At 46.7% G+C, this 23,406-nt stretch overlaps 1 protein-coding gene across 1 annotated transcript in view; it reads right to left on the bottom strand.

Moving 5' to 3' along the window:
- The window catches only part of LOC137428270 (protein kinase C epsilon type-like), a 391,842-nt gene that overhangs the window by 48,557 nt on the left and 319,879 nt on the right, over positions 1-23,406 (bottom strand). The window contains exon 14 of the mRNA XM_078779348.1: positions 9,917-10,105. Within this exon, the coding sequence (XP_078635474.1) occupies positions 9,917-10,105 (189 nt within the window). The remainder of the gene's footprint in view (positions 1-9,916; positions 10,106-23,406) is intronic.

The following is a 23,406-nucleotide window of genomic DNA, read 5'->3' as shown; positions in this document are numbered from 1 at the left end:
AGGTAACCAGTTTGAGCCAAAACATGGCCTGGGACGAAGTAAAAACTACCCAAGCTGAGCTCAAGGCCAAACTAAAAGATGAGTCCCAGCTAACCAGTCTGAGCCAAAACATGGCCTGGGACAAAGTAAAAACTACCCAGGTCGAGCTCAAGGCCAAACTAAAAGATGAGTCCCAGGTAACCAGTTTGAGCCAAAACATGGCCTGGGACAAAGTAAAAACTACCCAGGTTAAGCTCAAGGCCAAACTAAAAGAAGAGTCCCAGGTAACCAGTTTGAGCCAAAACATGGCCTGGGACAAAGTAAAAACTACCCAGGCTGAGCTCAAGGCCAAACTAAAAGATGAGTCCCAGGTAACCAGTCTGAGCCAAAACAAGGCCTGGGACAAAGTAAAAACTACCCAGGTCGAGCTCAAGGCCAAACTAAAAGATGAGTCCCAGGTAACCAGTTTGAGCCAAAACATGGCCTGGGACAAAGTAAAAACTACCCAAGCTGAGCTCAAGGCCAAATTAAAAGATGAGTCCCGGCTAACCAGTCTGAGCCAAAACATGGCCTGGGACAAAGTAAAAACTACCCAGGTCGAGCTCAAGGCCAAACTAAAAGATGAGTCCCAGGTAACCAGTTTGAGCCAAAACATGGCCTGGGACAAAGTAAAAACTACCCAGGCTGAGCTCAAGGCCAAACTAAAAGATGAGTCCCGGCTAACCAGTTTGAGCCAAAACATGGCCTGGGACAAAGTAAAAACTACCCAGGTCGAGCTCAAGGCCAAACTAAAAGATGAGTCCCAGGTAACCAGTTTGAGCCAAAACATGGCCTGGGACAAAGTAAAAACTACCCAGGTCGAGCTCAAGGCCAAACTAAAAGATGAGTCCCAGGTAACCAGTTTGAGCCAAAACATGGCCTGGGACAAAGTAAAAACTACCGAAGCTGAGCTCAAGGCCAAACTAAAAGATGAGTCCCGGCTAACCAGTTTGAGCCAAAACATGGCCTGGGACAAAGTAAAAACTACCCAGGTCGAGCTCAAGGCCAAACTAAAAGATGAGTCCCAGGTAACCAGTTTGAGCCAAAACATGGCCTGGGACGAAGTAAAAACTACCCAAGCTGAGCTCAAGGCCAAACGAAAAGATGAGTCCCAGCTAACCAGTTTGAGCCAAAACATGGCCCGGGACAAAGTAAAAACTACCCAGGTCGAGCTCAAGGCCAAACTAAAAGACGAGTCCCAGCGAACCAGTTTGAGCCAAAACATGGCCTGGGACAAAGTAAAAACTACCCAGGTCGAGCTCAAGGCCAAACTAAAAGATGAGTCCCAGGTAACCAGTTTGAGCCAAAACATGGCCTGGGACAAAGTAAAAACTACCCAGGTCGAGCTCAAGGCCAAACTAAAAGATGAGTCCCAGGTAACCAGTTTGAGCCAAAACATGGCCTGGGACAAAGTAAAAACTACCCAGGTTAAGCTCAAGGCCAAACTAAAAGATGAGTACCAGGTAACCAGTTTGAGCCAAAACATGGCCTGTGACAAAGTAAAAACTACCCAGGTCGAGCTCAAGGCCAAACTAAAAGATGAGTCCAAGCTAACCAGTTTGAGCCAAAACATGGCCTGGGACGAAGTAAAAACTACCCAGGTTGAGCTCAAGGCCAAACTAAAAGAAGAGTCCCAGGTAACCAGTTTGAGCCAAAACATGGCCTGGGACGAAGTAAAAACTACCCAGGTCGAGCTCAAGGCCAAACTAAAAGATGAGTCCCAGCTAACCAGTTCGAGCCAAAACATGGCCTGGGACGAAGTAAAAACTACCCAGGTCGAGCTCAAGGCCAAACTAAAAGATGAGTCCCGGCTAACCAGTTTGAGCCAAAACATGGCCTGGAACAAAGTAAAAACTACCCAGGCTGAGCTCAAGGCCAAACTAAAAGATGAGTCCCAGCTAACCAGTTTGAGCCAAAACATGGCCTGGGACAAAGTAAAAACTACCCAGGTCGAGCTCAAGGCCAAACTAAAAGATGAGTCCCAGGTAACCAGTTTGAGCCAAAACATGGCCTGGGACAAAGTAAAAACTACCCAGGTTAAGCTCAAGGCCAAACTAAAAGATGAGTACCAGGTAACCAGTTTGAGCCAAAACATGGCCTGGGACAAAGTAAAAACTACCCAGGTCGAGCTCAAGGCCAAACTAAAAGATGAGTCCAAGCTAACCAGTTTGAGCCAAAACATGGCCTGGGACGAAGTAAAAACTACCCAGGTTGAGCTCAAGGCCAAACTAAAAGATGAGTCCCAGCTAACCAGTTTGAGCCAAAACATGGCCTGGGACAAAGTAAAAACTACCCAGGTCGAGCTCAAGGCCAAACTAAAAGATGAGTCCCAGCTAACCAGTTTGAGCCAAAACATGGCCTGGGACAAAGTAAAAACTACCCAGGTCGAGCTCAAGGCCAAACTAAAAGATGAGTCCCAGGTAACCAGTTTGAGCCAAAACATGGCCTGGGACAAAGTAAAAACTACCCAGGTTAAGCTCAAGGCCAAACTAAAAGATGAGTACCAGGTAACCAGTTTGAGCCAAAACATGGCCTGGGACAAAGTAAAAACTACCCAGGTCGAGCTCAAGGCCAAACTAAAAGATGAGTCCAAGCTAACCAGTTTGAGCCAAAACATGGCCTGGGACGAAGTAAAAACTACCCAGGTTGAGCTCAAGGCCAAACTAAAAGAAGAGTCCCAGGTAACCAGTTTGAGCCAAAACATGGCCTGGGACGAAGTAAAAACTACCCAGGTCGAGCTCAAGGCCAAACTAAAAGATGAGTCCCAGCTAACCAGTTTGAGCCAAAACATGGCCTGGGACAAAGTAAAAACTACCCAGGTCGAGCTCAAGGCCAAACTAAAAGATGAGTCCCAGGTAACCAGTTTGAGCCAAAACATGGCCTGGAACAAAGTAAAAACTACCCAGGTCGAGCTCAAGGCCAAACTAAAAGATGAGTCCCGGCTAACCAGTTTGAGCCAAAAAATGGCCTGGGACAAAGTAAAAACTACCCAGGTTAAGCTCAAGGCCAAACTAAAAGATGAGTACCAGGTAACCAGTTTGAGCCAAAACATGGCCTGGGACAAAGTAAAAACTACCCAGGTTGAGCTCAAGGCCAAACTAAAAGACGAGTCCCAGCGAACCAGTTTGAGCCAAAACATGGCCTGGGACAAAGTAAAAACTATCCAAGCTGAGCTCAAGGCCAAACTAAAAGATGAGTTCCAGGTAACCAGTTTGAGCCAAAACATGGCCTAGGACAAAGTAAAAACTACCCAGGTCGAGCTCAAGGCCAAACTAAAAGATGAGTCCCAGCTAACCAGTTTGAGCCAAAACATGGCCTGGGACAAAGTAAAAACTACCCAAGCTGAGATCAAGGCCAAACTAAAAGAAGAGTCCCAGCTAACCAGTTTGAGCCAAAACATGGCCTGGGACAAAGTAAAAACTACCCAAGCTGAGCTCAAGGCCAAACTAAAAGAGGAGTCCCAGCTAACCAGTTTGAGCCAAAACATGGCCTAGGACAAAGTAAAAACTACCCAGGTCGAGCTCAAGGCCAAACTAAAAGATGAGTCCCAGCTAACCAGTTTGAGCCAAAACATGGCCTGGGACAAAGTAAAAACTACCCAGGTCGAGCTCAAGGCCAAACTAAAAGATGAGTCCCAGGTAACCAGTTTGAGCCAAAACATGGCCTGGGACAAAGTAAAAACTACCCAGGCTGAGATCAAGGCCAAACTAAAAGATGAGTCCCAGGTAACCAGTTTGAGCCAAAACATGGCCTGGGACAAAGTAAAAACTACCCAAGCTGAGCTCAAGGCCAAACTAAAAGATGAGTCCCAGCTAACCAGTTTGAGCCAAAACATGGCCTGGGACAAAGTAAAAACTACCCAGGCTGAGCTCAAGGCCAAACTAAAAGATGAGTCCCAGGTAACCAGTTTGAGCCAAAACATGGCCTGTGACAAAGTAAAAACTACCCAGGCTGAGCTCAAGGCCAAACTAAAAGATGAGTCCCAGGTAACCAGTTTGAGCCAAAACATGGCCTGGGACAAAGTAAAAACTACCCAAGCTGAGCTCAAGGCCAAAATAAAAGATGAGTACCAGCTAACCAGTTTGAGCCAAAACATGGCCTGGGACAAAGTAAAAACTACCCAGGTTGAGCTCAAGGCCAAACTAAAAGATGAGTCCCAGCTAACCAGTTTGAGCCAAAACATGGCCTGGGACAAAGTAAAAACTACCCAGGTTAAGCTCAAGGCCAAACTAAAAGATGAGTACCAGGTAACCAGTTTGAGCCAAAACATGGCCTGGGACAAAGTAAAAACTATCCAAGCTGAGCTCAAGGCCAAACTAAAAGATGAGTTCCAGGTAACCAGTTTGAGCCAAAACATGGCCTGGGACAAAGTAAAAACTACCCAGGTTGAGCTCAAGGCCAAACTAAAAGATGAGTCCCAGCTAACCAGTTTGAGCCAAAACATGGCCTGGGACAAAGTAAAAACTACCCAGGCTGAGCTCAAGGCCAAACTAAAAGATGAGTCCCAGGTAACCAGTTTGAGCCAAAACATGGCCTGGGACAAAGTAAAAACTACCCAGGTTGAGCTCAAGGCCAAACTAAAAGATGAGTCCCAGCTAACCAGTTTGAGCCAAAACATGGCCTGGAACAAAGTAAAAACTACCCAGGTTGAGCTCAAGGCCAAACTAAAAGATGAGTCCCAGGTAACCAGTTTGAGCCAAAACATGGCCTGGGACAAAGTAAAAACTACCCAGGTTAAGCTCAAGGCCAAACTAAAAGATGAGTCCCAGCTAACCAGTTTGAGCCAAAACATGGCCTGGGACAAAGTAAAAACTACCCAGGTTAAGCTCAAGGCCAAACTAAAAGATGAGTACCAGGTAACCAGTTTGAGCCAAAACATGGCCTGGGACAAAGTAAAAACTATCCAAGCTGAGCTCAAGGCCAAACTAAAAGATGAGTTCCAGGTAACCAGTTTGAGCCAAAACATGGCCTGGGACAAAGTAAAAACTACCCAGGTTGAGCTCAAGGCCAAACTAAAAGATGAGTCCCAGCTAACCAGTTTGAGCCAAAACATGGCCTGGGACAAAGTAAAAACTACCCAGGCTGAGCTCAAGGCCAAACTAAAAGATGAGTCCCAGGTAACCAGTTTGAGCCAAAACATGGCCTGGGACAAAGTAAAAACTACCCAGGTTGAGCTCAAGGCCAAACTAAAAGATGAGTCCCAGCTAACCAGTTTGAGCCAAAACATGGCCTGGGACAAAGTAAAAACTACCCAGGTTGAGCTCAAGGCCAAACTAAAAGATGAGTCCCAGCTAACCAGTTTGAGCCAAAACATGGCCTGGGACAAAGTAAAAACTACCCAGGTTAAGCTCAAGGCCAAACTAAAAGATGAGTACCAGGTAACCAGTTTGAGCCAAAACATGGCCTGGGACAAAGTAAAAACTATCCAAGCTGAGCTCAAGGCCAAACTAAAAGATGAGTTCCAGGTAACCAGTTTGAGCCAAAACATGGCCTGGGACAAAGTAAAAACTACCCAGGTTGAGCTCAAGGCCAAACTAAAAGATGAGTCCCAGCTAACCAGTTTGAGCCAAAACATGGCCTGGGACAAAGTAAAAACTACCCAGGCTGAGCTCAAGGCCAAACTAAAAGATGAGTCCCAGGTAACCAGTTTGAGCCAAAACATGGCCTGGGACAAAGTAAAAACTACCCAGGTTGAGCTCAAGGCCAAACTAAAAGATGAGTCCCAGCTAACCAGTTTGAGCCAAAACATGGCCTGGGACAAAGTAAAAACTACCCAGGTTAAGCAAGCACAAAGAAAGCTCGCGAGGCTCAACTTAAAAAACAAAATGGCTGCAACGTCTCAGGCCCATATAATAACGGGCTGCGCCGTGTGTGAGCGGAGGCCCTGGGAAAGGTGACACCAGCTGGACAACGTTAAAAAATAAACGACTAGTTTTACAACCAAGGTCTATGGGGGTATGGATTACTTTAAAATGCATGTGGATGACGGCCTGCAAAGGCTAGAATACACCACGAAGAGTGCTTTCCACGACTAAGATCGATGCCTGTGCGTGTGTACATTTGCCGGGGAGATAAGACCAGCAAGAGCAAAAACCAAGGTCCACAGGTTGATTCACCCATGCGCCAATGAGGCAAAACGTAACATAGGTGTGGAGATCGAGCCGGGGAAAATAAGGACTCTTCGGAAAAATGTGGCAGAGATTAAGATAAGGTTGGCAAGGTGGGGAAGTGGGGAGCTATCCCTTGGGATGGGCTGTGCCAGATATCAGTTGATCTGGAGAAGGGCAAGAAGGGGTTAATTTTCCCACGGTCTCGTGGATTTTGGCGCACGAAAATCGAGGACCACATGTCGGCAAAGAGGGATGACCCAGCATTCGTTGTGTAAGACTAACTTGTTGGGGAGAGGAGGCAGGCTTGGTTAATCCGTTAGATTCATTTTGAAGACCCACTGCGGATTGATGTCCCCCATGAGCTGCCCGAACGTTGAACGGGTCCAAGCATTATTGCGGTCATAACATGCGTTTTTCATAGGGCACACAAAAGTGAGTTGGCATGAGCCCAGCTCCACAATCGGCTACTAAAATCACGATGCCAGCATCTCCGAGTGGTAGGCTGGTCCGGGCGATAGGGCTGATGGCCAGAAAGGCCTCAATCCTTCAAAATTCATTAATCCCCTATTGCTTCCCTTAATTACTTTAATCTGCCCACCTCCCCTACTGCTAGTTACCCTCGCCTGAGGAGAGTCCGTTTGTTACTTGGCAAAATAAACCACCCCAAATCCAGCTCTTTCAATCCCCAACTTCTTTCCTGAAATTCCTGGTAGTGTTCATTTGTTTTATACCGTGTACTCCTCCTCCCCCAGCCCTCCCCCTTCCACAAATCTACCGACGTCGCTGTTCTCTTCTGTTGTGCTTGTGTGCTTTCCTCTCTCTCCCCTTCTTGTCTCCCGCTCCCTTCCTTGTATGTTGTATGTGTCTGTGCATGTTTTCATGTTCAATGTTTTAGGTCTTACACGAGCCTAGATTCTGTATACAAAAAAAACCCCCCAAAAAAAAACGGAACATGAAGCAAAAAGCAACCTGCCGTTCAGCACAACATTGGCTCTGAATTTGTCCCAAATGCACATGTGCAGAGAAGAGTGAGATAATGTATAGGTGGTGAAGCTGCTTCAACATTCAGCTATGTCCTTCCGTCCATCCATCCATCCATCAAAAATGTACAACAACCTTTCTAACCCACCATGTTTAATTCTAAAGGGATTTAAAGTGAAATTATAGAAGGTCCAGGGTAATTCTAATGGGTTCTAAAGGGTTCCAGACGGTAATTCTAAAGGGTGATTTTAAAGGGCAATTATAAAGGGTAATTATAAAGGGTCATTATAAAGGGTTCTAAAGGGTGATTATATAGGGTTCTAAAGGGTGATTATATAGGGTTCTAAAGGGTTCTAAAGGGTCATTCTAAAGGGTTGTAAATGGCAATTCTAATGGGTTCTAAAGGGTAATTCCAATGGGTTCTAAAGAGTAATTCTAAAGGGTTCTAAGGGGTAATTCTAAAGGGTAATTTTAAAAGGGTAATTCTGAAGGGTTCTCGAGAGTGATTCTAAAGGATTTTAAGGGTAATTCTAAGGGGTTCTAAAGGGTAATTCTAAAGGGTTCCAAAGGGTAATTCTGCTGGTTTCTAAAGGGCCATTCTAATGGGTTTTAAAGGGCAATTCTAATGTGTTCTAAAAGGCTATTCCAATGGGTTCTAAAGAGTAATTCTAAGGGGTTCTAAAGGGTAATTCTAAAGGGTTCGAAAGGGTAATTCTGAAGGGTAATTCTAAAGGGTTCTAGAGGGTGATTCTAAAGGATTCTAAAGGGTAATTCTAAAGGTTTCTAAAGGTTAATTCTAAGGGGTTCCAAAAGGTAATTCTGCAGGGTTCTAAAGTGTAATTCCAATGGGTTCTAAAGAGTAATTCTAAAGGGTAATTTTAAAGTGTCCTAGAGGGTGATTCTAAAGGGTTCTAAAGGGTCATTATAAAGGGTTCTAAAGGGTGATTATATAGGGTTCTAAAGGGTTCTAAAGGGTCATTCTAAAGGGTTGTAAATGGCAATTCTAATGGGTTCTAAAGGGTAATTCCAATGGGTTCTAAAGAGTAATTCTAAAGGGTTCTAAGGGGCAATTCTAAAGGGTAATTTTAAAAGGGTAATTCTGAAGGGTTCTCGAGAGTGATTCTAAAGGATTTTAAGGGTAATTCTAAGGGGTTCTAAAGGGTAATTGTGAAGGGTTCCAAAGGGTAATTCTGCTGGTTTCTAAAGGGCCATTCTAATGGGTTTTAAAGGGCAATTCTAATGTGTTCTAAAAGGCTATTCCAATGGGTTCTAAAGAGTAATTCTAAGGGGTTCTAAAGGGTAATTCTAAAGGGTTCGAAAGGGTAATTCTGCAGAGTTCTAAAGTGTAATTCCAATGGGTTCTAAAGAGTAATTCTAAAGGTTAATTCTAAGGGGTTCCAAAAGGTAATTCTGCAGGGTTCTAAAGTGTAATTCCAATGGGTTCTAAAGTGTAATTCTAAAGGGTAATTTTAAAAGGGTAATTCTGAAGGGTTCTCGAGAGTGATTCTAAAGGATTTTAAGGGTAATTCTAAGGGGTTCTAAAGGGTAATTGTGAAGGGTTCCAAAGGGTAATTCTGCTGGTTTCTAAAGGGCCATTCTAATGGGTTTTAAAGGGCAATTCTAATGTGTTCTAAAAGGCTATTCCAATGGGTTCTAAAGAGTAATTCTAAGGGGTTCTAAAGGGTAATTCTAAAGGGTTCGAAAGGGTAATTCTGAAGGGTAATTCTAAAGGGCTCTAGAGGGTGATTCTAAAGGATTCTAAAGGGTAATTCTAAAGGTTTCTAAAGGTTAATTCTAAGGGGTTCCAAAAGGTAATTCTGCAGAGTTCTAAAGTGTAATTCCAATGGGTTCTAAAGAGTAATTCTAAAGGTTAATTCTAAGGGGTTCCAAAAGGTAATTCTGCAGGGTTCTAAAGTGTAATTCCAATGGGTTCTAAAGTGTAATTCTAAAGGGTAATTTTAAAGTGTCCTAGAGGGTGATTCTAAAGGGTTATAAAGGGTAGTTCTGCAGGGTTCTGAAGGGTTCTAAAGGAATTTTAAGGGGTTATAAAGGGTAATTCTACAGGGTTTTGCTTGTTACTGGCCTTTGGCTATTTCATATTAAAAATGCCAAACTGAGAACAGCTTCCTTCGGACATGGGTGCGATTTTTCTATTCTGTTTGCCTGTCTGGCAGTCAAACAAAATTGAAAATCATTTCAAACAGGAAACCTACTGTTTTTAAGGACATTATAAAGGACACAAACAACTGGAACTAATAACTAAAATGTAATGTGTTAGATAGGGTGGTGTAATAGCCAGTGAGTCAATGGTGGCAAATTTCCAAAATTGAATTTATACGACCTTTACAATCTTTATTTTATTTCAATTTAATTATATACTTGTCCACTATAGAACACAAATTGCCTTCTTATCACTTCCAAAAACCTCCAGTTATTGCATTACTTGGACATGTTAAATTAAGTGGTGTATACGACGCTGTATCAACGGTACTAAAACACTACTTTATTTCAATTGAAATATAAACCTAAACATTGTATGGGGTGAGGTGTTCTAGGAAGCCTCTAGTTAATAAGTGGAAAAATCTCCCTGAAAAAGAGAGACAATTCCATGCAGGAACTATACACTCCGAGTGAAAGAGTTTGATAGGTACGTTGAAGCATTGGGGATAGAGTGGTACGTGTACATTGAAAGTTAGGCTTAGTAGGCATGCAGCTTAATTATGGATGGGTAATTGTACATGTGTCGTGATTGTGATGTATATATATATATATATATATATATATATATATGTAAATCTTACACTTACTGCTTTTAAGATGGCAACTGCCTCCTTGCTGAGCCACACTGGATACAGCACATCATCATGTAGGATTGATTCAAAGAGGTCGTCTTCATTATCAGCCTCAAATGGTGGTTGTCCAGCCATCATCTCATACATGAGCACCCCCAATGCCCACCAGTCCACTGATGCGCTATATTCCAGCTCCTGCAGGATCTGGAACAAGACGGCAGCCATTTTGCATCTGCTTTTAGGTACGATACTTGAAACCCACTCCGAGGTTTGAAACGGCCAATAGAGCCAAATAACGCAGTCAGAGGTTCATAGAAAGAGGGTGAACAATTTTTTTTGGTCATTCCAAATTTATATTCATTGCCATTTGCGACTTTTTGGCCATTCACGGGGAAGTAAACATGTATCATCGATCACAATACGAAATAGTTGTGCAGCGATGCCATAACTAATATTCGGACACATTTTGCTATATCTGAGACAAAAGATTTATCAATGACAGATAGAAGGCTGCAAACAAACCACATTAAATAAGCTGGAACGTGTCTACAGGTTTCTCGACATTCTCTGAAACCACTGAAACGGCCTAATTTGCATTACGTTTACACCATATCGCTCATACAATTTGCAATAACTCAAACTAAAAACAAACCTGGTCAATACCACAGTACGAAGGTTGCTTTTCACCATTTGGCGGCTAAACCGACACCCTTCACTGGCTTTGCTAGTGGGGACGGTGCCTGTGACACCTTGCCAGGACTAGAAGCAACACCTGACAAAGAGCGGACGAGCTCCCTGCGGGAGCCAACGTCCATCCGGTACGGAGATGGTGTCTCCTAAAAAACACCCGATTGGGGTAGGAAAACGTATTTTTCCATCTGGCCTAGTTTCCCCCTCCTACACAGTGGTCCTGTGAAGAGGTTTCCTTGTTTCAGGACCAGTGGAATGTTTTGCCAGTTTCTCCTCTTCCTCTTTTTCCCTGGAGCCCTTCACATTTAATGGCCCTTAGCCTTGTTTAGGGCGAATTTAAATTAATAGTATGAAGGTTGGATTTTGGTCTTTTGTGTGCTACCTACACAGTTGAGTAAAATATTGTTATGGTTTGGGAAATGTACACATTCATCTATCCGTAGGAATCCCCAAACAGTTATTTATATAGTTTGTGCAGGTAGACCCTTGCGCATTGTCCAGAGATTTGGGGGGAAATGCATTGTGAGGTTAGTCTGTGTATTCCTGGTGTGATGTTTCCCAAATTGCCACTTTACTGTCCTCAATCCACCAATAAATTGTTTCACCAAACCTCAATTTACCAACCCCTCCTTCACCCCCAATGGTCATTTTTTCAACCCCACAATCGGTCTATTCTCTCATTTGGTCCATTTGTACATTCATACTCATCACTCGGTTATTCCTTCGCAATTCCGATCCCTCATTCGTACAATTAACTTTGTCCATCTGTTCCTTGTACCTCTGTCGGAACCTGTGCGACCACGAGACAAATAGTCCTCCGGACTGGTCAAATTATCTTCCCACATTCTTCCCTCCCTGCATTTCACATTCGTCGCACGGGACAATGCTTCTCAGACACGCCAAGTACAAAGGAACATTCACCCAGGCGCATGTGCCAATACCGTAACAATATATTGTTACAGACACGACTTTGATGTTAAGGTGGGCCGAGCGGAATGGCCGTCGTGTCCGCACAAATTACCCGATTGTACTCGAACGTCGACGAAGCCGCGCTACGCTGGCTCAATAGGAAAGAGAAGACACCCGGCTGGGTTATAATGACACAATACGACACCAGGGGTTCAGTTCTCAAGACCTCCGGAGGAGGTTATATTAAGGCGGAAGGTTAGATTACAACTACAAGAGGTACATCATAGGAAGACAGGCACTTAGACACAACCTTATATTATTCCCGACAGACCACAGAGAAACAGGACAAAAACTGACTCACACGGGGATTGATGGCAAGGAAAGCGGGTATTCGATGGCCAGCACAAGGTGCACCTTGTGCTCAGGGACAGGATGGCGCGGCCCAAAAGATGCAGGAGGTCTCTCAGCGCTCGAGGTGGCGTCTTGTCGTCTCAAGCTGGGGGCGCATCTGACGTCACATCCGGCGCGGGGCCGCGTATATCCGGCGGGGAGTGACACGCCCTCGGCTCCTTAGCTCCGCCTCGTGGAATCGGCACGTTGCTTCTCATTGGGTGCGTGCGGGGGGTTTACCAGGCTCCGCCCTTGACGAGGAGCTGACAAGGAGCCCCTTCGTGGTAACCCCGTGGAGCGCATGGTCTATGGCGCTAATCGAGCCGGTGTGAGGACGCATCCTCCCCCGCTCCGCCGCCATCTCCTCTGTTGTTGTTGTAATTGTTGGGGAAGAAGATGGAAGGAGGTATGGGAAAGGTCCTAAACTCACTACTGATGCCATATAATCACATTCTGGTGCAACGAAGAGTCATAATTAATGGAGACGAGGCCTTAACTGACATAGATTAAGAATAACTAGGAAGATGTCCGAAAGTTGTCTACGTGTGGTGCGGTGGACCTGGGCACGACATTTAATGGGGGAATAAGGGGAAGGTCGGCTCTACTGATTGTTATTTACATGCAATGGGACTAGGGAATGGGGGATCGGGGAAAGTTGGGGAGTATTGGAGAAAATAGGGGAATATTTACAAGCGGATATGGAGGCCAAATTCCATATTCGCAACATTGCACCCTTCTCTACCCTCGGGGCGTCCCGACCCGATAAATTTTTACCTACTTTAGTGTGGCACGCAATGTAGTTCCCTCTACTATTAACTCTACCCTGAGTGCGACAGTTTTACAGATATTCACAAATGAGTAAATATGTCCCCCTGCGACGTTGCACCCTTCTCCTCACAGAAACACACCCACAGGATAACCGAATCCGGAAAGAATTCTCAAACTAAACATACAGCCGGTAGGGAGCATTATTTACACGACTACGCTGCTATTTACACTACGATCCAGGACCTGTCTTTGGAGGAACACATGCAGATGTTATGCATAGAGAGAGCGCGCTTGCCAGCATCGATACACCAACCCACGAGTGCTCTGTGGCCGACGGCCTTTAATAACGTGCAGAGCACCCTTTCCCAGCATCAAAAGCACCACCCCACCACCAATCGGTGCAGTCACCATTGTTCATTGGAATAAAAATAAATTCGACAACCCCTAACCCTGCAGGTGTCTCTTGCTCTTCTTGTGGTGCACTTGGTGTTAACTAAAAGTGGTTCACCTGTATGGCATAGGTGCCACGTTGACCCATAGGTCCATCCCCGGGTGGTGCTTGGCCGCAAACGAACTGCGGTCCATTGTGGGTGGCCACAAACATTGCGGTCCATATGGTGTATCGATCCCGGCAGCAAACAGCGAAAGTGCAGGCCCACAACTGCGCAGCCAGCACCTCTCTCTCCTCTCTCTCTACCCCAAAGCCAGATCCTCGGAGGTGGGAGACAAAAGAAGAAACAAGTGAGTAAGGTGGTAAGGGCGCAAAAGTGCACGCAATGTAAGGTGATGCACACTGGGGGCACATGGGAACCAGGTGAGACAGGTACGTTCCTATCGTACGCCCCCCCCCCCCACCAGGTAACCTACATGGCCCCTGCCTTACCCCTTACTGTATCCACACAACACAACACTACCCATAAACATCTACTTTACAAATCAACAAACATCCCTACTGTCTTCCCCGTTCCTCCCATATACCAAATTCGTCTTCTCTCCCTCCTAACCAATCAAATTTGCCATTTTCAACTCTCATCAAAATTTGCCATCTCCAACTCAACATCATAATTTGCCATTACCAATTCATCATCAGTCCCTCCTAGGGAGGGAGAGATGGAATCACCCCAATGTCTCATCCACGTCGTGATGCGTCTCACAAATCCTCACAGCAATTCTCATTTCCTGCACACAGAACAAAGAAAACACAGGTGTGGAGTCATCATCATCACCACAGGTAAGTGGCTGCGTATGGTGCGACAGGTTCTTCAATCCTAACTATTTCCTAAATGACTTTCACAACTTTACACTACCCGGGGTCTTTCTCCGGCCAAACCATTGGCCCTCTTACACTATGGGTTCTAAAAACCAATTCCCATTGGCCAAACTGTGGTGCTCTTCAATTTGGGGTCTCACTCCCCCGATTCATCTCCCGGTGCCCTCGTACAATTTCTGGGCTGCGACGTGTACCTCTCCCAGTGGGTCTACCCACCTGCACACCTCCACCACTGCAGTTGCCTCCGAGCTTACCTGCTCCTTACCCTAACCTAACTACCAGGGGAAGGCCCTCTGGCTCTCTCCCCACTCCGTGCCCTCTCTGGCACTGGGCTGCCCGATCCACACCCGGGATCCTCAGGCACCCACTCACAACTACCGGCTCCCAGAGCCCACCTGCGGCCTCACCTGGCCGACATCCTCACAGTGGTGGAGTGCCCAACCAACTACACACACTAACAGGCTACACGCCCAGCCATTTCCACAACACTAATGCACCCATTCACAACACCATTCTGCAACCGCACCACAGATGCCAATATCCAACCACAATTTACCTGTACCCTCTACCTAACACTTACACTACCCGCCCCGGGTACTCGTGAAAGGGGTCCACTCTTCCCCCATTCACTCCTTCGCACCATCCACTCCACTCCACAATTTCCACCATTCTCACTCCACGACCATCCATTCCAATACTCCAGATATTCCACACTACCATTTATTCCACACAGCCACATACACCTGTTGTTGCACACCTGTGCCCTCACACCTGGTGCCACCTGCACCCTCCTTTCTTCCTGGACCATTTGGTCAACACCACACGCAATCACCACTACTCCCTCATACACTGCTCCACACACCTGTTCAGTTGCACAGCTGTGCAATCACACCTGTTCCATTCTCACCTGTTCAATCACACCTGTTCAATCCTCACACCTGGTGCCACCTGCACCCTTCTCTCCCCAAGCGCATTCGCGCTGATCCACACACTCACTACTCATACACTGCTCCACACACCTGTCCAGTTGCACACCTGTGCAATCACACCTGTTCAATCCTCACACACACGGCATCATCTCAGCTAACTACTCCCTTCTGAAACTTGCGCTTCCCAGTCGTCCCTTTAAACTATTGCGCTCCCTCGTCATTATCCTCCATACTAAACTACCTGCGTCCCCACTACAGGTATCAGTCACTAACTAAACTTAACGTCACCTAATGTCAATCTCTTCTAGATCCCTACAATATAACCTAACCCACCCGGGCTAGTTTTCACTGCCATACACCCCATAATCTATTGCTCCTTTGCCCCCCACATGGGAAGGATGGTGGATTTGCCATCCCACCACATCGGGGGTCTCTCACTATCAATTTTGCACGTCAAATTTCAACAAATTAAAAATTTGCCAATCACTGCCCATCATCTGCCAATCACTACTGCCAATCCCTTGCCAATCATCAAATTTTGTTTTTCTCTAATTTTGGGTCCAAAACACTAACCTCATCACCCAGTCTACTCACTACTGCCTCTCGGTGCGCCAATTCCTGTCCAAAGCCTGGCTTCGTAAAGCCAAGCAATGGATGCTGGTTGTTTTGTGCCAGCGGCTGGATGCGTCCGGCACTCGGTGCAGGGACGGGGGCTTACCCGTGCCGAGATCCCACGCACCACCTCGGCGTGGAGCCATCCAATGCCCCGATCTCGACCTGCCGGCACGTCTCACCAAAAAGTGGTCGCCATGACGACCCTTTCTATCGGGCTGCCAGCTCCGCCTAGTGGAGCCTGGACGCGGCCGTTCAAAGCGAGGCCCGGCACGCACCGAGGGCCCGATTCGGCTATAAGTCGTTCTAAACTCTACCCCGTCTAACGTCGATGCTTCACCTGGACGCTTACACCCCGCAGCCCGTTCCTTGCTCACACATCCAGCCGTGCCCATGCTCCTCGTACCTTTCCTTACACACCCAGGTACACTCATTCCACTCACAGCCTTGGTCACACACCTGACCACCGAACACTTTGGCACACATTCGTCGCTCGCACACCTCACCAATACACCTCTTCGCGCCCCCTCCTCGGTCACCTCCTCTGTGACAATCACAGGTGTGCTCTCATTCGCACACCCAACCACGTGCCTCACCACCAACTCCAGCGTGCATTCCCACTCACGCTCTACCATTCCAGGTGTACATCCTTCCATCCCAGGTGTACATCCTCGCTCACCTGTCACAACCAGCTCACTCTCCTTGTCACTCTCACTACTCTCACCTCCACTCGTGACAACGCACTCACCCTTACTCTTGACAGCACACTCTTTCCCCATGCACCTGTCCGTCACACACCTTTCTCGCGCACACTCTCCCGTTACACCCTCTGTAACACTCACCACAGGTGGACACTCTTCCTTACTTCTGACAGCGCACTCTTTCCTCATGCACCTGTCCGTCACACACCTTTCTCGCGCACACTCCTGCGCACACTCTCCCGTCACACCCTCTGTAACACTCACCACAGGTGGACACTCTTCCTTACTTCCGACAGCGCACTCTTTCCTCATGCACCTGTCCGTCACACACCTTTCTCGCGCACACTCCTGCGCACACTCTCCCGTCACACCCTCTGTAACACTCACCACACCACGCTTCCATGTGCTCCCTCGCACACGCGCTACGACCGACTCATTCTCGCCAACACCCTCACTCCTGGGCACACACTTTTTCCTCACACACCCCAGAGTCGGACTTTCTCGCACACCTCCTCTTTCGCACACCAGACCTGTCACACACCTCACCAACGGCCTTTCACGAACACCCGGGTCTATCTCGACCCCCAAGCTTCTTAAATCACCTGGCGCATCATACGCACGACCATATTGGTCACCACTTACACCGGGTCCTCTTCCTCTTCGCTTCTCCTCCATCACCTGCGAATCCCTCATCCGGTTAATGAGCACATCATCACGATCCAAACACAGACTTTGGACCAATTCTTTTATCTCCTCTTTTATCTCTTTGTTATCCCCTCTCCGTCGCTTCTTAATTTCGCTCACCCCTTCTTCCACTTCTTCTAATTTGTGCCTCACCTCTTTTATTCCCCGGTACGTCTCCTCAAGCTCGTCCTCCAAGGCTACCTTGACCGTTTCCATGTGCGTCCTCACCTGCCAGTCCTTCGTCTCCATTACCTCTATCACCTCGTCCAACCTCGTTGTCAGTCCCTCACGTACTATCTGACATTCCCTCTTTGTCGCTACCAAGTCATTTTTGAGTTCTTTCTGTGTCGCCTTTAAACCTCCTAATACCGCAGTGTTCCTTTGAACCTGCTCCACTAACTCCGTCTGTCCCACCGTCAGCTGCTCCACCTCTTGCGTCAGGTCCTCTATGCCCCCTTGTAACTTTACAGTCCCCTTTCTCACCTCCTTCTCCATGTGCTCCTTACAGTGCCTCACCTCCTCGCGCACTCCTCCGACCTCCTCACTCACTCCTCTTCTGATCTCCTCTCCCATCACTTGCATCTCCTGCCCAGATGCCACCCTCATCTGCTCCATTTCCTCCCTGTGAGCATCCAGTTTGGTTTCTACCCCCATTCTGACCCCCTCTATCTGCTGCTCCATTTGTTTAACTTCCCTTTCCGCTTGGTCCCTCATGTCCCTCAATTTGCCTTCCATACTGTTTTCTAACCCCTCTAACCCATTTTTCACTCCCTCTATCTGATTCTCCTGGGCAGCCATTCTATTTTCTACCCCCATTAACCCATTTTTCACTTCTTTTATCCCGTTGTCTAACCCCTCAAAATTATTGTCTAACTTCCCAATTTTCTTGTCTAACTCCTCAAAATTATTGTCTAACTTCCCAATTTTCTTGTCTAACTCCTCAAAATTATTGTCTAACTTCTCACCGGTACCCCTCGCTTCGTCCCTCATTACCCCCATTTGGTTTCCCATTACCCCCATTTGGCCCTCCAATCGCTCACCCTGAGCATCCATCCGGTTCCCCAACCGCTCACCCAATCGCTCAATTTGGCTCCCCATACTCATCTGTACAGCTGCCTGTAACTGCGCAATGAGGGCCTGCATGTCAATCGGCTGCATGTTAAAGCCCGCTGATACAGCCGGCTCGGCTACCGCACGCTCGTGCGAGGCGCCTTTTTGCGCGCCCGCTACTTCGTGCGTGACGGCGCTATTTTGCGAACCTGCCGCCCTCACTGCTTCGCTCTCCTCTTGTCCCTCAATTTGGTCCTGGATCGACCCTACCTCACTCTCCTTTACCGGACCCCAGCCGTCTTGATCCGCCATAGCGCGACTTGCAAAATTCGAGTTTCGTAAAACAAAACAAATTTCGGCCGCTCCAAATTTTGACCAAATTTTTTTTTTTTCTCTATTCGTTTTTTTTTTTTTCAAAATTTGGTCGGGCCTCGAATCTCACTCCCGACACCAATTGTTACAGACACGACTTTGATGTTAAGGTGGGCCGAGCGGAATGGCCGTCGTGTCCGCACAAATTACCCGATTGTACTCGAACGTCGACGAAGCCGCGCTACGCTGGCTCAATAGGAAAGAGAAGACACCCGGCTGGGTTATAATGACACAATACGACACCAGGGGTTCAGTTCTCAAGACCTCCGGAGGAGGTTATATTAAGGCGGAAGGTTAGATTACAACTACAAGAGGTACATCATAGGAAGACAGGCACTTAGACACAACCTTATATTATTCCCGACAGACCACAGAGAAACAGGACAAAAACTGACTCACACGGGGATTGATGGCAAGGAAAGCGGGTATTCGATGGCCAGCACAAGGTGCACCTTGTGCTCAGGGACAGGATGGCGCGGCCCAAAAGATGCAGGAGGTCTCTCAGCGCTCGAGGTGGCGTCTTGTCGTCTCAAGCTGGGGGCGCATCTGACGTCACATCCGGCGCGGGGCCGCGTATATCCGGCGGGGAGTGACACGCCCTCGGCTCCTTAGCTCCGCCTCGTGGAATCGGCACGTTGCTTCTCATTGGGTGCGTGCGGGGGGTTTACCAGGCTCCGCCCTTGACGAGGAGCTGACAAGGAGCCCCTTCGTGGTAACCCCGTGGAGCGCATGGTCTATGGCGCTAATCGAGCCGGTGTGAGGACGCATCCTCCCCCGCTCCGCCGCCATCTCCTCTGTTGTTGTTGTAATTGTTGGGGAAGAAGATGGAAGGAGGTATGGGAAAGGTCCTAAACTCACTACTGATGCCATATAATCACATTCTGGTGCAACGAAGAGTCATAATTAATGGAGACGAGGCCTTAACTGACATAGATTAAGAATAACTAGGAAGATGTCCGAAAGTTGTCTACGTGTGGTGCGGTGGACCTGGGCACGACATTTAATGGGGGAATAAGGGGAAGGTCGGCTCTACTGATTGTTATTTACATGCAATGGGACTAGGGAATGGGGGATCGGGGAAAGTTGGGGAGTATTGGAGAAAATAGGGGAATATTTACAAGCGGATATGGAGGCCAAATTCCATATTCGCAACAATATATATTGGTCATCCCCAAGCATGAATGCAAAATTTGGTGGAAGTTGGCCAAGCTGTTTGATTCTATCATCACCATCACCATCATCAACATCTTGCAGCTGTCACCAAGATAGACTCCACAGGCCTTTCCCAGGTATCCCTATATCGGCCATCGCAGTAGGCAGATCACTGGCCAGAATACCTGTGCCTCTGACAATAATGTCAGGGTACGACAACTTCCCGCCAAACTTTAATGTTAATGATTTGGGCTTCCAAAGCCCAAATTTTGGGCTTTTCCCCCATCCAAAACCTTGATCTTTTCTACCCCCGTTAATTCACCCCAGATCCACTTTTCTGAAATACCGACTTCTTTCCTGGAAGTCCTAGCTGTGTCCATGTGTTTTTTTTTGTTTTTTTTTACCTCTCCCACCCCCCAACCCTCTTCCCACGCCTCCTCCCCCCAAGTCCTCTACCGCCCACAGATCTCTCGATGTCCCTGCTCTCAAATGTTGTGTTTGTGTGCTTCCCCCTCTCCCCATCTTGTCTCCCGCTCCCTTTATTTCGTCCAATGTGTCCGTTTGGTTTTTTTTTGTCATTAATGTTAGCTCTTTCACGAGCCTCGATCTTGTATCCAAAACAACAAACAAAAAAAAGTTGTAGGGTTTCGCATTTTGGCCTACAAGGTTATGATGGACACACAGACATGAAATTGAACACCGCACATGAAGATTTTTATTGATGCAGGAAGGATTTGATGGAGATCGATGCATGGGGATCAAACTGTTATGAATGATGGATAGACATCTCCAAAAGACACTTGCAGGTTGCGAGTCTGTACCAAAATTGCTATCTGTCCAATGATCAAGATGCACTTTATAACCGTCTACAATTTCAGCATGTATCATTATTACATATAATGCGGCAGTATGAGATCTACTCAAATACGTAAGGTGAATTTGGGTCAATACAGAGGTTTGAGTGCTGTTTTGTGTTATTCCCTTCAGCAGTCCCTCGTGCTCTCCATTCACCACCTGAGTTTCCATAACGGTCAGGCAGGTACATGAAGCACAGCCGTGTTGTGTTGTAGTGTGTGAAATGCTTTGAAGCACGAAATGCCACTTTTAGCGGAGTATTGTATGACATTTGAAGTGCCAAGAGTGCTTAGAAAGTGACCCATTTTCTTTTGGCAGCTTTGTTTTCTGTTTTGCATATGAAGTATTCAAGGTGGTCCTCATACTGTATTCAGTTATTCTTTAACTGATTAGAAGCTTTCAAACTGTAGATGAAACACCATGATTAGAAGATACACTCTGTCTGCCAAGCAGGATTAAACACAGCCACACACAAACAAAATCAATAATGTTGATCAATCATAAATTATTGAGAATTGATGCGTTATCAGCACCATGTTACCTGCATTTGAAAATCGACAAAGAAAGATGCAAATCAAAGACAAAATACGGTATTGGAGTCATCAGGAGGAACGTGCTTAGACAAAGATGGAGTCATCAGGAGGAACGTGCTTAGACAAAGATGGAGTCATCAGGAAGAACGTGCTTAGACAAAGAGGAGTCATCAGGAGGAACGTGCTTAGACAGAGATAGAGTCATCACGAGGAACGTGCTTTGAGGAACGTGCTTAGACAAAGATCGAGTCATCAGGAGGAACGTGCTTCGACAAAAATGAGTCATCAGGAGGAACGTGCTTAGGCAAAGATGAGTCATCAGGAGGTACGTGGATAGACAAAAATGGAGTCATCAGGAGGTACGTGGGTAGACAAAAATGGCGTCATCTGTAGGAACCCGCATAAACAAAGATGGAATCATCAGGAAGAACGTGCATAGACAAAGATGGAGTCATCAGGAGGAACATGCTTAGACAGAGATGAAGTCATCAGGAGGAACGTGCTTCGACAAAGATGAGTCATCAGGAGGAACATGCTTAGACAAACATATAGTCATAAGGAGGAACGTGCTTAGACAAAGATGGAGTCATCAGGAGTAACGTGCTTAGACAAAGGTGGAGTCATCAGGAGAAACGTGCTTAGACAGAGATGGAGTCATCACGAGGAACGTGCTAAGACAAAGATGGAGTCATCAGGAGGAACGTGCTTTGAGGAACGTACTTAGACAAAGATGGAGTCATCAGGAGGAACGTGCTTCGACAAAAATGAGTCATCAGGAGGAACGTGCTTAGGCAAAGATGAGTCATCAGGAGGAACGTGCATAGACAAAATGGAGTCATCAGAAGGAACCTGCATAAACAAAAATTGAGTCATCAGAAGGAACCCGCATCAACAAAGATGGAGTCATCAGGAGGAACCCGCATAGACAAAGATGGAGTCATCAGGTGTAACCCACATATACAAAGATGGATTCATCAAGAGGAACCCGCACAGACAAAGATGGAGTCATCAGGAGGAACCCGCATAGACAAAGATGGAATCATCAGGAGGAACCTGCTTAGACAAAGATGGAGTCATCAGGAGGAGCCCGCCTAGACAAAGATGAATTCATCAGGAGGAACCCGCATTGACAAAGACGGAGTCATCAGGAGGAGCCCGCATAGACAAAGATGAATTCATCAGGAGGAACCCGCATAGACAAAGATGGATTCATCAGGAGGAACCTGCTTAGACAAAGATGAAGTCATCAGGAGGAACGTGCTTCGACAAAGATGAGTCATCAGGAGGAACGTGCTAAGACAAAGATGAGTCATCAGGAGGAACGTGCTTAGACAGAGATAGAGTCATCACGAGGAACATGCTTAGACAAAGATGAGTCGTCAGGAGGAACGTGCTTCAACAGAGATAGAGTCATCACGAGGAACGTGCTTTGAGGAACGTGCTTAGACAAAGATGGAGTCATCAAGAGGAACATGCTTAGACAAAGATGAAGTCATCAGGAGGAACGTGCTTCGACAAAGATGAGTCATCAGGAGGAACGTGCTTAGACAAAGATAGAGTCATCAGGAGGAACCTGCTTAGAAAAAGATGGAGTCATCAGGAGGAACGTGCTTAGACAAAGATGGAGTTATCAGGAGGAACGTGCTTAGACAGAGATGGAGTCATCAAGAGGAACGTGCTTTGACAAAGATGGAGTCATCAGGAGGAACGTGCTTAGACAGAGATAGAGTCATCACGAGGAACGTGCTTTGAGGAACGTGCTTAGACAAAGATGGAGTCATCAGGACGAACGTGCTAAGACAAAGATGAGTCATCAGGAGGAACATGCTTAGACAAAGATGGAGTCATCAGGAGGAACGTGCTTAGACAAAGATGAAGTCATCAGGAAGAACGTGCTTAGACAAAGATGAGTCATCAGGAGGAACGTGCTTAGACAGAGATAGAGTCATCACGAGGAACGTGCTTTGAGGAACGTGCTTTGACAAAGATGAAGTCATCAGGAGGAACATGCTTTGACAGAGATGAAGTCATCAGGAGGAACGTGCTTCGACAAAGATGAGTCATCAGGAGGAACATGCTTTGACAAAGATATAGTCATAAGGAGGAATGTGCTTAGACAAAGATGGAGTCATCAGGAGTAACGTGCTTAGACAAAGATGGAGTCATCAGGAGAAACGTGCTTAGACAAAGATGAGTCATCAGGAGGAACGTGCTTAGACAAAGATAGAGTCATCATGAGAAACGTGCTTTGAGGAACGTGCTTAGACAAAGATGGAGTCATCAGGAGGAACATGCTTCGACAAAGATGAAGTCATCATGAGGAACGTGCTTCGGCAAAGATGAGTCATCAGTCGGAACGTGCTTAGACAAAGATGAGTCATCAGTCGGAACGTGCTTAGACAGAGATAGAGTCATCATGAGGAACGTGCTTTGAGGAACGTGCTCAGACAAAGATGGAGTCATCAGGAGGAACATGCTCAGACAAAGATGAAGTCATCAGGAGGAACGTGCTTCGACAAAGATGAGTCATCAGGAGGAACGTGTTTAGACAAAGATGAGTCATCAGGAGGAACGTGTTTAGACAGAGATA

This window comes from Myxine glutinosa, chromosome 5 (genome assembly GCF_964187855.1).
Source record: "Myxine glutinosa chromosome 5, kmMyxGlut1.1, whole genome shotgun sequence".
NCBI classification, from domain to species: domain Eukaryota; kingdom Metazoa; phylum Chordata; class Myxini; order Myxiniformes; family Myxinidae; genus Myxine; species Myxine glutinosa.
This window is presented reverse-complemented; position numbering and strand designations above follow the sequence as displayed.